At 42.3% G+C, this 16,304-nt stretch overlaps 1 protein-coding gene across 1 annotated transcript; it reads left to right on the top strand.

Annotated features, from left to right (window-relative positions):
- The first annotated feature begins 320 nt into the window (after positions 1 to 320).
- LOC127131379 (uncharacterized) lies at positions 321 to 5,915 on the top strand. The gene is made up of 5 exons (XM_051060307.1): positions 321 to 349; positions 467 to 649; positions 726 to 836; positions 909 to 958; positions 5,848 to 5,915. Exons 2-5 carry the CDS (start codon positions 486 to 488, stop codon positions 5,913 to 5,915), a joined length of 393 nt encoding a protein of 130 aa, XP_050916264.1. The 5' UTR covers positions 321 to 349; positions 467 to 485.
- Positions 5,916 to 16,304: the final 10,389 nt, after the last annotated feature.

The following is a 16,304-nucleotide window of genomic DNA, read 5'->3' as shown; positions in this document are numbered from 1 at the left end:
TTGTTACATTCTTAATTTGATCTAACTATTTATATGACATGTAGCTTCAAGAAAATGAGGTTAGCAATGCCTCCGCACAACAAAAAAAGGAGGTTAGCAACGCCTCCGCACGGGTAAAAAGTTCTGGTGCTAAGAAGACCGTAGCTAGGAAAAAAACTACCACCAAGTATAGGTCGTGCCTCAGGACATTTCTAGAGATGACCGATATACCGACCGGAGGTGTTCGGACCCTACATATGGAGGTAGGGATTTTCGGCTTTGATTACGACCAAATGATTGGTAATGAAGACTTCATGCAAGTTTTGAGTCATGAAGAAATCGGCGTCAACGTTGTCAATACATATATTAGGTAAATCCGGTCTACTTTGTTTTATTAATTAAACAAATTATGTTAATGATGTTTACTTTATGTTAATTCGGTTTACTTTATGTTTCAAAAGAGGTGTTAATGATGTTTTTATATTAGGTTTTTGTATGACAAATTGATGCGCCCCAATGGTTTGGACGTGTCATTCGGATTCTTAGCACCCGCGACCGTCAACTTAGTTTTAATCTTAAATAGACCGGATACCGTGACGGAGTACGTTCTTCGGATCCTCATGGACAATAAAGATGCGGAGAAGTTGTTTTTTATACCGTTTAATACCGGGTTAGCATTTCATTCTAAATTCATCTATTATAATTATTTTCCAAGTTACCATCTAACATTTGCCTAATCATTACAGTGGACATTGGTTGTTGCTCGCAATCAATCCTATCCGAGAAATTGTGTATTATCTTGACTCGTTAGGAAATGATTGGACAACATACCCGGATATGAAGGTCCTAATTGACACGTAAGTGAGAATGTTCAAAAATTTTCTTAGTTTATGTGAATTGTTCTAATTGCTTCATTTTTATTTTATTAGCGTCCTACAAGCTTTTCGGGCCCAACGAGTTATCCAAACCTCAAGGAGGGGCGCCAACTCCATTACATGGATTAAAGTGGCGGTATATTTTTAATTACCACATTTTTTATTATATTAGTGATGACACTTGATAAAACTTAGGATTTATAATCCATATTTTTTTTTTCATATGTAGTGTCCTCAACAACGTAATCAAATAGATTGCGGGTATTTCATGTTGAGGTTTATGCGAGATACTCTTGCTTTGGGCCAATTAAAGATTCCCACCGATGTATGTATTTCTAACTTATGAGTTATTTATATATTTACACATATCTCATATAATTAAATAGTTGGAATTAATTCAAAATATGTTATATTATTATGTAGTACTTTGAGGAATTCAAGTGTGCATTTTATACAAAGGATCAAGTGGACGAAATCAAAGAGGAGTGGTGTCAATTCATGTTAGAGCTCAATGTTTGTTCATAAATTTGTGTAATTAATGTGTACATTTGTAGTATATGTAATGACTTGTAAATGTGTACATAAATTTGTATATATTTTGATACATTTAAGGCAAAATTGGTTTGAATTGGTATATATATATATTTGTTAGCCAAAAATTGGTAGAAAAAAGGCCAAAATGGCATATATAAAATGTGATAATTGTCTGTCAAAATCTGGTTGAAAACAGGTAGAAATTCTGGTTTATAAACCTGGAAAAAATGTGGTTTAAAACAAAAGCTTCAAAAATTTTCGTATACCTTAGACAGCGCTTTTGTAAAAAGCGCTGTCTAAGGGGGGGATTAGAAAGCGCTTTAGGGAAAAGCGCTGTCTAAGGGGGGAGGGCTTAGACAGCGCTTTTTGAAAAGCGCTGTCTAAGGTATACCTAAAAAATTAAAATAGGAGGGTCTTAGAAAGCGCTTTTGGCCAAAGCGTTGTCTAAGGGGTGGGGCTTAGACAGCGCTTTTCAAAAGCGCTGTCTAAGGTATACCTAAAAAATTTAAAATAAGAGGGTCTTATAAAGCGCTTTTGGCCAAAGCACTGTCTAAGGGGGGGGGGGCTTAGACAGCGCTTTTAAGATTTAAAAAAGCGTTGTCTAAACCTTTAGCAGCGGAGGTTTATACAGCGCTTTAAAGCGCTGTCTAAGGCTAAAAAAAGCGCTGTCTAAGGTCTTGTTTGTTGTAGTGGGATTTTCGAACCTCAGCATCACTACACCAACTTGAGTCAGTGTATCTCACTAATTTGCATTCTTTTCCTTTATCGGCTGCAGGAAACAAAATGCCATAGTCGAGAGTTCCTTTCAGATACCTTAGTATCCTCTTTGTCGCTGCTAAATATGATACCTTTGACTTCTTCCTGAACCTACTCACCATACCTACACTGTATGCTAAGTCATTCCTTGTGTGACAAAGGTATCGAAATGACCCAATAAGTATTCTATATTGGGTTGGGTCGACATCATCTTCATCTGAATCTTTCGACAATTGTAATTTGGGCTCAGCTGGAGTCGAAGTTGGGTTGCAATCTTGCATCTCAAATCTCTTGAGTATTTCATCTGCATACCTTCTCTGATGCATCATCAAACCTCTACCACTCTTGTAGAATTCTATTCCAAGGAAATATGAAATGTCACCTAGATCTGACATTTCGAATTCCTTGTTGAGATCACCTTTGAAGTCTTCGATCTCTTTCTTGCCGCTACCTGTTATCAACAGGTCATCAACATAGAGACTTAATATAAGCAATTCATTCTTGTTTCTTCTTACATATACTCCATGTTCAGATTTTCACTTCACAAATTCCTTCTCCCTTAGAAAGTCGTCTATTTTCTTGTTCCAAGCTATTGGAGCTTGTTTAAGTCCGTACATGGATTTATGCAACCTGTGCACCTTTCTTTCTTCGCCATGTCTCACAAGCCTAGTTGTTTGTGCAACATAAACTTCTTCTTCTAAGGGGCCATTCAGGAATGCATATTTCACATTCATCTGACACATCTGCCAGTTGTTCATGTTTGTTAGACCCACAACCAACCTGATTGTTTCGATCCTAGTGTCGCATCCGCGAAAAAACAACCGGCGGGCTGAAATAAAACACAACACAGAGCCGCCACTGCGCGTTATTTATCCCAAGATAGGGAAAGGAAACGCTCAGAGAAACCTGGAAAAAGCATGGTCTCGCGACCAAAGAGAAAGGGTAAGGGAGTCGGTTACGCGAGGGGAAGGTATTAGCATCCCTCACGTCCGTCGTACTCGACGGGATCCACGTCCTAAAAGAAAGAAAAGGTTTCTAAAACATCACACACACACACAAGGAACGCAGGTGGGGTTAAGAGGAAGGGAGCTCGATAGAACATCGCATCCTATGCCTACATATCTCGTCGGGAACGAGAATCAGAGCTGCTGTAGTTCGGCTCACGCACGCCAAACAACACACGCACCCAAACAGGCAAACGTGGAGCCTGAATGCCAATCACTGGGCTTACATCAGCATCCGAACCAAAACACACGCACACTGGAACCCAGATGCCACTTGATGGACTTACACCGGCTTCCAAGCACACCACAAATACAAACAAACACCATCAGGATACGGACAGCCAATCGCTGGGCTTACGTCCATATCCTGACACACAAGAATATAACAAGCAAACACATACAAAAAGGAAAAAAGTGCCCGGAGAGACCTCGCACGGTCTCCTGCCTACATACCTCGTCTGGAACGAGGATCAGGGCGATGTAGTTCCCCCCAAAGGGGGAGAAAATCTAGCCAGAAACCAAGGGAAGACACACTACCAGGGAGCTGTACTCGAGCCTAGTGTTGTCATGCATCATTTCCCTACGTTGAGGTTTCTACCTACTTGCACAACTGCAAGCTAATCCTATCCAGGAAGAAAGCAAGCATACAAGCATACAAGCAAACAGAGCAAACAAATATTCACAAAGCACACACTATAACCAGTCAAGTGGGCTCAAATAATGGGTTTGACTGCCTCAGCAAGTCATCTGTACATGGGTAGTATTCGCTCTTAACCTTGCCATTGCGAGGCTAAGGTGAAGCAGATGAAAGGTGAGTGAAGATTAGACTTCACAGCTCTTATCCCTGACCAGGGAGAGCTTCAGACAAAGGAGCGTGGGTCCAGAATGGAGGGACCCTTCTACGCTCAAAGACTCTGACACAACTGTACAAAGTACAAGATCTTGGGTTTGTGCCCCAATGCATCAACACACAGCCGTGTGAGCAGAGGGACGACTCAACAGAATAGTGGGGGATAGATTGCATATCCCTTGGCTTCCACCAATTGCCTCATAGAGGTCTTTACCTGCTTGGGCACAAATGTAAACAACCACAAACATCGCCTCTTAAGGAGGACTTCAGACAGTTGCCTGGCCAAGTAACAGGCCAGGTCTTCCAGACTACATGAAGAATAGAAGTCCTACCTCAAGTGGTTTAAAAACCAAGCAGCAGCAAGCAAGTTCTTAAAGAACTGTAAGCGACTAAATGTACCTGAAATCAATCAAGTATCATCAGTACTCAGACAAACCAACAATAAACAGCAAAAGTCAATCTATATAGACAACACAAGTTAATGCACACAAGTGCAAGCTATAAGCCCAAGCTCAAGCATCACAACCTACAAAACAAAGTCAAGTTAGTTTATAAACATCATCCAAACTCAATTCAAATTGCCTTGAAGCAATCTCCTTAAGCATTGTGCATTTCATCCTGAAAATCCACACCAAATGTGAGAAACTAGACCACTAGGCCAAGCCTAGGGTCCAAAAGGGAGAAAAAAATCTAAACAGCAAGCCAAACCAATCCAAAATCAAATTAAAACCATTCAAAAGCAAATGCAATTGGTCCCATGCTTATACCATTCTCCATTATCATTTCATGACCAATTTAACACAAACTAGGTCAAACACAAAACCAAATGACCAAACAGAATGACTTCAATCAAAAGCATACCAAAACAATTCCAAAAATCCTCAAATAATTCACACCTAAACAGGACATATTCAATGTATGGCATGTCAATTTTCAGCTCAATTGGACAAAAGAAAGTAGGTCAATGAAAATCAATAAGTCCAGACACATTTATACAAGCCAATTCAAGATATCAACACAAGCATCCATTTCAATAATTCATAAAACAGTGACAACAGTTAAGAAATGAATGGGACCAAAAGCATGATGTCCCACAATGTGTCTACAATCAACATATCAAATTTCATCTTCATCCAGTATCATATGAGAATTTCACAAGCAAAATTCCAACATGTGTCACATAAATTCACAAAATGAGCATACAGAGAAGAAAATTATCAATCAATTAGAAAATGACATCAAAAATTCCAGCAAAAATCACATGTTATCTTGACATATCAATGATCATTCACACAAAATTTCAGCTCAAATCAACATCCCTAAATATTTTAAATAAAATCATGAAGTTGACCTAGCTTGGTGTGACACAAATTGTCACACCTTAATCCAAAAATTCATATCTAATCAACCAAGTATCCAAAATTCACAAACTCTACATGGAAATCACCATCAACATGTCCAGAATAAGCACAAAAATTTTCATCCATTTCTTTAAAGGAATCATCATTTCATGAGAGATTTGGCAAAACATGTACAAAATGAACACCTTAAATCAATCCCTAAGCCAATTAATTTTCTACACGTGCAAAAATTTCACAAAAATCATGATTAAATTCTTCACATCTATGATGAATGAACTTCAAAAAGCACATCTCAATTCAAAGAATAATGAGGTTCGAATTTTGGTACCTTGAATGGAGCAGTGATGAAATTGTGTGTTTCCTCGTGCCAAAGTCCAAAACAGATCGAGATTGAAGTTGAGCAAAGTGAATGCAACTCGTAGCTTGATCCAAAACAGCTCCACGTGTGAGAAATTTCAATTTGCCATTGTTGAACCTATGATGAACAGCTGCGAATCTTGATGGTTCTTGCTTCAATTCACCAAAACAGGTGGAGATCTTGGCTTATGGAAGATGAATCAAGAAGAATGAACAAGTTTCATGAAGAATTGATGAAGTTTTTGTGAAAAGTGTTGATGAAGATTCTTGATGAATTTGGAGAAAATGGAGGGAAAGTTTGTTACAAGCTTTGAGAATTGTGATTGTGATCAACATTTCTGTTATGATTAAAGCTTTATACTCTTGCTTAATCATCCTCTTAATCACCAATTAGCCAAATGAAATGTAATTAGCATAATGTGCAATTTGAGTGAAAGGGCAAAAATGACATTTCACCCTAGGCCTCATGACAGCTGTATGACAGCTCAGACATCTTCCGATTATCATTTGTGATGTGTTAGCTTTGATCCCATGTTGATTGGCCTTTTACAATTCATTTTCCATATGTCATGCCAAATTTTGTACTTTAAGTGATAGTTCAAAAATGGCCTAGCCAAATATTGCACTTTGAACACTCATGATAATTCAAACCATTTCTAATTGGCATATGTGATGTGTTGCAAAAACTCCCATTCCAAAATTCCAATTATTTCTCCATTTGGACCATTTTGCCCTTGGATCTTTAATTGTACACTTGAAAATTGACCTTTTGCATTGACCACTTTTGATGAATTTCAATTATGCACCATGAAAGTACATGTCAAATGGAGTTTGCTCATAAAAAGATCATCCAATTTGGATACTCCATGTGAAAGTTATGTCACTTTGATTATAGGTCTTTTTTGAAATTGAATGGACCATAACTTGCCAACCATACATGGGAATTTCAAGTTCTTGGACTTTTTGGAAAGGTGAGAACAAGATCTACAACTTTCATGTTGAACAAATTTTCATTTGAAGCTTCCTTGGACATGTAATTTTGAGGTCAAAAACTTTCCATTTTTGGAAACTTCCATTACAAGTCACTTTCTATTTTTGGCAGTTTTTGTTCTGACTTAATTTTCTCCATTCTTGAGCTTTGACATGTCAAATAACACTTGTTCCAACATGAATGAAGTGTATCCAACTCTCTCCCACCTCCAAATCCATAAAATCAATCACAGTTGACCACAATTGACTTTTTCAACTGATAGATGAATTTGGCAATTTACTGATCAATCTGAGCCCCAATTCTCTGATGAAATGGTTCAAGGATGAAACCCTAGCCTCCCTAAGCTCAATACAATCATGAAATGATCCTCATATCCATCATAGACCCCATCTCCTTGCTATGCCCTGATTGGCCCAATGCAGATGATTAGGGTTGACCAGTGGTCAAAACCCTAATCTCAAGGAATCCTGATCAAACACTTGATGATGACAAACCATGATGATGATGATGAATCATTTCAATCAAGATAAAGACCAATCTCCTTGAGAACCACAAAACCCTAATTTGGACCTTCACATCCTCAGATGATTAGTGATCCAATCCAATGAAACCCTAGCTTGCATATAACCTCACCATCTTCTGATCAAGACTTAGGAGGATAACTTGCACAATGTGACCACATGATATGCAACATGCAATGCCTAATGTCCTAAAATGATATGCAATATGTTATGCTAGTCCCAAGAGAGGAGGGCAAATTTTGAGGTGTTACAGCTGCCCCTATTCAATCCACTGTGAACCTGTCGATATGAATAACCTCGGCTTTCAGATGATCAGGATGAAGAGTGATTGAATACCAAGAACAGACGAACAATTTGAACTCTGATGGAAAATAATTAACAACGCCTGTCAGAATCGGCGAAGAACACAATCTTCTGAAAGAATCCGTCTGGTACGGAGAAAGTCGGCCTGATCACCGAAACAGCAACATCAACCTGGATACCAGAATAAATGGTAACGCAGGGATAACTATGGCCTGAACACCACTCATCCGCTCGGGATTATTATTCTTTTTCTTTTTATGCTTTTCTTGAACCCCGAAATTTTCTCTGCGCAAATGATCCTCAAATCACCGCATTTTGAACCCCGCTCTCCTGTTTGCCAAATAATGAACCCCATTCTCCGATTTTGAACCCCAGTCGCCTGACGATAACTTGCGATCGCCATTGTGAACCCCATCTCCAGAAAATGCCGCAACATCTCCCTTTCTCCATTTGAACCCCGTCTCCAGAAAATGCCTCAACATTTTCCTTTCTCCATTTGAACCCCGATCTCCAATCTCTTGTGATAATTCCGCTGGCAACGTCGGAAATAACACCAAACACCACTCTGAGGGCGACATGTCAGAGGGTATACCTTCACAAAGGAAGGTAGCATGTGTATCTCTTCCTCAGAAGACACCCATAACGACCTCCATTGGCCTCAGCCAGAGTCTAAGGCGACACATGAACAGAAGATAATCCTAAGGACCTCATCCCAGATAAAATCTTCAACTCCAGTCTCCATATGAACCCCAGAAAATGCCTCAACACTTCCTTTTCTCCGTTTGAACCCCGAAAATCGCGCTGATCGCGTAACATCCTTCGATTTCATTTCCATCTCTGTCTGACAGAAAAATTCATCCAGTATCGCACTACCGGAGAACATTGCTGATCTGACATCACGATGCTAAACTCCTCAGAGTAACACCTTCACCATCCGGCGAAACAAAACTCCAAGCGGTAACCACGGCTTGAATTGCGCTGATCGCACAACATTTCCCATCTCTGCTCGACGGAAAACGATTACTCCAGTATCGCACTACTGGGGAATACCTTGATTAAATCATGATTCTGAACTCCTCGGAGTGACCTCTTGCTTTGCGGATAACACCACCTCTCAAACAGTAACCACGGTTTGAGACTAGCTTATGCTTGCAATATGATGCATGATTGATTTTTTCTGCGTAATGCTCCATAATCATGGAAATGCTACGCGATTTATTATTTTCTATGCAACATGCTATGCTATTTTTTACATGATGAATGTATAAAAGGTATCCCCCTCAAGGGACTCTTCTGGTGAGCACGAGACACTCTGTTGAGGAACTCGACAATCTCCGATCTCCACCCTGCTAGGGAGTAACACTGCTGCTGGGATAAGGCAACCCTTGCTGGGGAAGAACCTCCTTTGCACCCAATCCGTTCGGGAAACTGCTGGGGATAACCACCACCAACACTCTGTGGGGATATAACAGTCCTTGACTTGCTAGGGATATCAATCCCGACTCTGCTTCGGGAAACCCTCACAGATACCTGACGACTTCACTGGGGAAGTGCTTCACAAACACTCTGCTGGGAAACAGCAACCTCCAGGCCTGGCGACTGGGGAAGCATTGATCTGACACCTGCTGGGGATAACCATCCTGAACCTGCTAGGGAAACGAATGCCACTCCGCTGGGGACAACCCATGCAATCTCTAGGTAGAATCAACTCAGCTAGGGATGCAGATATCAGTCTGCTACGGAAACTCATCCAATCCACTGGTAGGATGAACACTGCTGGAGATATATTTCATTGAAACCCGCTCCACTCGGGGAATAGCAACCTTCAGGCCTGGCTGCTGAGGAAACACCGTTTAAACCTGCCGAGGATAACCATCCTGACTCGGCTAGGGAATCCACAGACCTTGGATCTGCTGGGAATTGGTCCTCTCAGCTCTGCTTGGGGACCTCGCTGGGGAAATGAGAAAAGTTGGTACAGAACACCCATCGACTCGTCGAACCATGGTATCCGCCTCCCAATCTCGTATCGGCTTTCCACTTTTGAGAACTCCCAGACTCGTCTGGACCTTTTCTGCTCCATCATCTTGTATTCCCAATCGCTCCGCGCTCGACGGAAACGTACTCCTGGGATTTATACAGACTTTCAAATTTTCCGACTTTGAAGAGTCTTCTTGATTAATTCCAAAGGTCGTCGTACGCCTCAACGCCTCTTCACCACTTCTCTACCCATTCACTCATCCCTGATTGGACCCTGCGGGGAATCTCTACAGACTTTCCAATCTTCCGATTTTGAAGAGTCTTCTTGATTATCATCAAGGATCGTCGTACGTCTCAACGTCTTCTCCGTCATCCCTTCATATTCATTCGTCCCTGATTGGACTCCATGGGGATTTGTTTCATCAACAGCTTCCACATCACAACCTGCAAGTGAGTGAAAAAAATATCTAACAACACCTGCAAAACAGATCGTCAGATAAAACCGTGCCCCAGGCGTGTCAAGATTTCAACACTTGGGTCACTCAATCCTTCCGAATAAAATTTCAAGCTTTCGATCTTATAAACATGCATTGGAAGGAACCTGTATGTGTTAAAATGCAAGATTCTTTATCAAAAATAATTGGATGTTTTTGCAATCAAAGCGGTAATGAAAAACAAAAACAAAATTATTTGACTGAATATGCATTTTATTGATTTGAAAAGTGTGGCTCAAATTGAGCAATACAAAGGAAGCAATTCCTGAAAAGAGGTAATTGCGCACAAAAGGAAAAATCTATCCTAATGGCAATGTGAAACCCGTGATCTCACCAAGTTCCAACTCGGTTACACCTCATATGTCCTCGGACTCTCCGTGCTTTCTGCCTTCTGAACAAGACAATTCCAACTGATCCCTACCGGGTATTGTCCATGATGCTTTAACCAAAGCACAAACGATCATGCTAGACGCAGTTGTTCGTTTCAATCCCTCTTTTGCCTGGACCGCCCTCTCGGGTTTTCAGTCCACCGGGATACCCCTTCTTGCCCAAGTCGCCTTTTCAGGTTTTCGACTTGCCGGGTGTACATTTTTTCTTTTATCCCTAATTTTTGCCCGAACCTTTCTTTCTGTTTTTGGTTCGCCTGGATGCCCATTTTTGCCTGGACTTTTTTATTCTTTTCGTCCAGCGGGTCAATTCATACGAAGTATTTTTTAACCGTGTCCGCATTCACAGGGGATGGAAAATCCTCGCCATCCATAGTCGTTAGCAACAAGGCTCCACCAGAGAAAACCTTCTTGACCACGAATGGACCTTCATAATTCGGTGTCCATTTGCCCCTACGATCGTTCTGAGGAGGAAGGATCCTTTTCAGCACCATATCACCTACGTGATATACCCGAGGTCGCACCTTCTTGTCAAAAGCACGCTTCATCCTCTGCTGGTACAACTGCCCATGACAGATGGCCGCTAGCCTCTTTTCCTCTATCAGGCTCAACTCTTCGTACCGGGTCCTTACCCATTCAGCCTCTTGCAACTTTATGTCCATCAGGACTCTCAAAGAGGGAATTTGAACCTCAACGGGTAATACAACCTCCATTCCATATACCAATGAGAAAGGAATTGCCCCAGTAGATGTGCGCACCGACGTCCGATACCCATGCAACGCAAACGGCAACATTTCATGCCAGTCTTTGTAGGTTACCACCATTTTCTGCACAATCTTTTTTATATTCTTATTGGCTGCCTCAACCGCCCCATTCATCTTCGGACGATAGGGAGAAGAATTGTGATGCTCAATCTTGAATTCCCGGCACAGCTCTGCCATCATCTTATTGTTCAAATTAGAACCATTATCAGTAATGATTCTCTCGGGGACCCCATATCGACAAATGATGTCTCTCTTGAGAAACCTAGCAACGACCTGCTTCGTCACATTCGTATAAGAGGCTGCTTCTACCCACTTGGTGAAGTAATCAATAGCCACTAATATGAATCTGTGTCCATTCGAAGCAGTAGGCTCAATCTTTCCGATCATATCAATGCCCCACATAGCAAACGGCCATGGAGACGACATTAAGCTCAACGGATTTGGAGGCACGTGCACCTTGTCAGCATAAATCTGGCATTTATGACACTTCCGCACGAAATTGAAACATTGGGCCTCCATTGTCATCCAATAATAACCTGCCCTCAACAGCTTCTTTACCATAGCATTCCCACTGGCATGGGTACCGAACGAGCCTTCATGAACCTCTTTCATCAATTGGCTTGCTTCTCTATCATCAACACAATGGAGCAAGACCCAATCAAAATTCCTCTTATACAAAACCCCATCTTTATTCAGGTAAAACACCATGGCCAACCTCCGCAGAGTCTTTCGGTCCTTTTTCGATGCTCCCTCAGGATACTCTTGCGTCTCAAGATAGCGTTTGATATCAAAATACCACGGCTTCTCATCATCAGATGCTGTATCAACAGCAAACACATAAGCCGGTCTATCCAGACGACCCACTTCCATAATGGGGAACTGATTCCACCACTGCACCTTAATCAAGGCGGCAAGAGTAGCCAAAGCATCTGCCAAAGGATTCTCCTCTCTGGGCACATGATGCAACTTCACTTTGGTGAAAAACGTCAACAATCTCCTCGTATAATCCCGATACGGCACTAAATGAGATTGATGCGTATACCATTTCCCGTTAACCTGATTTACAACCAGAGCTGAATCTCCATATATGACAAGGTTCTTGATTCTCAAATCAATCGCCTCTTCAATCCCCAATATACAAGCTTCATATTCAGCCACGTTGTTGGTACACTCAAATGTTAGCCGGGCAGCAAAAGGAATGTGAGATCCTTTCGGCGTAACCAAAACAGCACCAACACCGCTTCCATTCACGTTAACGGCCCCATCAAACATCAGAATCCATTCGGATTCAGGGTCAGGCCCCTCCTCCGGGATTGGTTCCTCACAATCTTTCGATTTGAGAAACATGATGTCCTCATCAGGGAATTCAAACTTCATTGGTTGATAATCATCAATGGGTTGCTGAGCGAGGTAATCAGACAATACACTCCCCTTGATCGCTTTCTGAGAGGTATACTGTATATCATATTCTGTCAAAATCATTTGCCACCTCGCAACCCGTCCGGTCAATGCTGGCTTCTCAAAAATGTACTTGATTGGATCCATCTTGGAAATCAATAAAGTGGTATGAACCAGCATATACTGCCTTAGTCGGCGAGCAGCCCAGACCAAAGCACAGCAAGTTTTCTCGAGCAGTGAATATCTTGTTTCACAGTCGGTAAACTTTTTGCTAAGGTAGTATATGGCATGCTCTTTTCGACCAGACTCGTCATGCTGCCCCAATACACACCCCATAGACCCCTCGAGGACTGTCAGGTACAGAATTAACGGTCTTCCCTCCACAGGAGGCATCAGAATCGGAGGCTCCTGCAAATACTCTTTTATTTTTTCAAATGCCACTTGGCAATCATTATTCCACCTGACCGTTTGATCTTTTCTCAACAACTTGAAAATCGGTTCACACGTGGCTGTTAGATGAGATATGAACCGTGAAATGTAGTTCAATCTACCTAAGAAACCACGAACCTCCTTCTCCGTTCTCGGTTCAGGCATTTCTCTTATTGCTTTTACTTTTGCAGGATCAACCTCTATTCCTTTCTCACTCACAATGAACCCCAGCAATTTACCGGACCGCACTCCGAACGTGCACTTGTTCGGATTCAACCTCAATCTGAACTGTCTCAGCCGGTCGAACAACTTGGCCAGATCTACCAAATGTCCCTCTTCTGTCTGGGACTTTGCTATCATGTCATCAACATAGCATTCGATTTCATGATGAATCATATCATGAAACAAAGTCACCATGGCCCTCTGATAAGTAGCACCGGCGTTCTTGAGACCGAATGGCATCACCTTGTAACAAAAAGTGCCCCACGGTGTAATGAACGTTGTTTTCTCCATATCATCTGGCGACATTTTGATTTGATTATAGCCAGAAAAGCCATCCATGAAGGAAAACACCGAGAATTGAGCCGTATTATCTACCAACACATCAATGTGAGGTAGCGGAAAATCATCTTTCGGACTAGCTCTATTCAGATCTCGATAGTCCACACACATTCTCACTTTCCCATCTTTCTTCGGGACTGGCACGATGTTCGCGACCCATGGCGGATAATTAGTGACAGCAAGGAATCCAGCATCCCACTGCTTCTGCACTTCCTCTTTAATCTTCATCGCCATATCAGGTCGAGTTCTGCGCAACTTCTGCTTCACTGGAGGACAATCTGTTCTCAACGGTAGCTTGTGCACAACGATATCGGTATCCAACCCTGGCATATCTTGATAAGACCAGGCAAAGATGTCGACATACTCTTTCAACAACACTACCAATCTGCTCTTGACACTTTCCTCCAAAGCAGCCCCGATTTTCACCTCTTTCTTAACCTCGTCGGTACCCAGATTTACAACCTCAATCGGCTCTTCATGCGGCTGAATCACCTTCTCCTCTTGTTTCAACAACTTGGCTAATTCCCCTGGCGGTTCACAATCTTCTTCGTCTTCTTCTTCAGCGAGATAGATTGGATTGTCGAAGTCATACAAGGGTGTAACAGGATTGTTATCAATGAGATCCGGAGAAGAATCGCATCTGCATGAATGTTGATTCATGCATTGCTTTAGAACCGGTGTGACAAATAAAAAGAAAAAATGAAAACATTGCCATTTTTATTTGTTTTTATTTTTAAACTGCAAAAATAAATGAAAAACAGGGAACACCGCTTTTAACTGAAAAACATCCTTTATTAATGATGCAAATTTGCAAATTTAAACATGAGGTGGCCCTTACAATGAACCATTATGTGTCGGGCAACACGTATGGTTTTCATGCATATAAAATCAAAAACAGGAAAAATATTACTCTTCCAGCAGAGTGACCCGGATGATCTTTTCAGCCTTCCAGTTCTGGATTCCCATCCCTGGCGAGCACGGCTTTATCCACCGGTCCATATCACAGTCGCTATCAGCCTCATCACTCATCATGCAAATGTGATCCGGATTCAGCATTCCGGCACTTGTAAAGGTGACCGACGTACGACGTCCTCTGCCTTGCCCAGATGAGCCTCTGCCAGGCTGGTACCCCACTCCAAATCAGTCTTTCTTTGCGGAGACACCCATCATTCTGCCCCAACCAGGAGCCTTTCCACTCTTCACCACCTCAGCGGCCTGCTTGTATGAAGAAATGGACGGTTTCTCCTCCTCCTTGGTAAAAAGAGCATTCTCTATCTTAATAGTTTCAAATGCCTGACTAGGCGTCTCCCAGATCTCACCATCCATCTCAACATATTTGAAAGAGGACAAGTGGCTGACAAAGATATCCTCCTCTCCGCACACAGTGACGACTTGGCCTTCCCAGATATACTTCAACTTTTGGTGTAGAGTCGAAGTCACTGCCCCAGCAGCATGAATCCACGGTCTACCCAACAAGCAACTGTATGCCGGCTGGATATCCATGACATAGAATGTCGACTTGAACACCTCCGGGCCAATCTTCACTGACAGCTCGACCTCTCCAAATACAGCCCGCTTTGATCCGTCGAATGCCCGCACAATCAAGTCTATCGGAGTCAAAATCAGCCCATCACAGTTTAGCTTTGCCAGAGCCTTCTTCGGCAACACATTCAAAGAGGAGCCGGTATCAACCAGCACATGCGAAAGCACGGCTCCTTTACATTCCATAGCAATGTGTAGTGCCCTGTTGTGATTCCTCCCATCCACCGTCAGATCCATATCAGTGAAACCCAGCCCATGGCTGGCATGCACGTTAGACACGACCGTCTCCAACTGGTTTATTGTTATCTCTTGAGGAACATAGGCCTTCTTCAAGATTTTCAACAGAGCCTCCCTATGCCCCTCAGAGCTCAACAGCAACGATATGATAGATATTTTGGAGGGAGTCTGCTGCAAATGGTCAACCAATTTGTACTCAGACTTCTTGATGATTCTCAAAAATTCCTCAGCATCATCATCAAGTTTTTCTTCCGACCCAATCGGCGCCGGTGTCATCACAGGAGTACTATTATCAACCACTGCCTTTCCTTTCGCCCTGGCTAAAGCCTCGGCCTTTTCTTTTTTCTCTTTTTCTCCCTCTCCTCCCCTCAGGGCCTCCGGAGCAAATAATCTGCCACTGCGAGTGAAACCACTGGTACCGGCATTATCCACCTTTGAAATGGTGGTTTCACTAGCAGTCTGTTCCTCCATCTTTTCACCATTACAATACACCTCCCCACCATAGTGCCAAGGCACGGCATCATCTTTGTCGTACGGAATTGGTCCAAGTACCGTGATGGTAACTGGAGCCGCTTCAGCAAGATTAGAAAAATCCACCGGATCAAAGTAAATTGTTATGGTGGAGACCTCATCCTTCCCAGAATCCGCCTTCTCAATCATAATATCCCCCTTGTCCATCAGACCCTGGACAGTCTTCCTCAGAAGTTCGCACCCATTAACAACATTAGTGCACTCAGCACAATCATCTTCACAGCCCGGTTGAATCCCATTCTTCAACAACAGCCCCTTGACCTCAGCCAACGGAGTCCTTAGTTGATCAACATCAGACAACCCAACTCTATTCTCTGCAGAAATGGCATTCACCCCCCTTTGACCATGCGCGGGCATGGGATTAGCATTAACGTTGGGAGATGGTGCGAAGTTGATAGCTTTTGAATCCACCAGGTCTTGAACTGTGTGCTTAAAAGCTTTACAGTTCTCTATG

The sequence above is a fragment of the Lathyrus oleraceus genome, chromosome 3 (genome assembly GCF_024323335.1).
Source record: "Lathyrus oleraceus cultivar Zhongwan6 chromosome 3, CAAS_Psat_ZW6_1.0, whole genome shotgun sequence".
In the NCBI taxonomy this organism is placed as follows: domain Eukaryota; kingdom Viridiplantae; phylum Streptophyta; class Magnoliopsida; order Fabales; family Fabaceae; genus Lathyrus; species Lathyrus oleraceus.
This window is presented reverse-complemented; position numbering and strand designations above follow the sequence as displayed.

What these genes read in the sequence shown, in the direction of transcription:
- LOC127131379 (XM_051060307.1), top strand. Translation starts at nt 486, where the DNA reads ATGCGCCCCAATGGTTTGGACGTGTCATTCGGATTCTTAGCACCCGCG. An exon ending in TTTATACCGTTTAATACCGG is followed by an intron (nt 650 to 725) that starts GTTAGCATTTCA and finishes TAATCATTACAG; the next exon opens with TGGACATTGGTTGTTGCTCG. An exon ending in TATCCAAACCTCAAGGAGGG is followed by an intron (nt 959 to 5,847) that starts GCGCCAACTCCA and finishes TATGATGAACAG; the next exon opens with CTGCGAATCTTGATGGTTCT.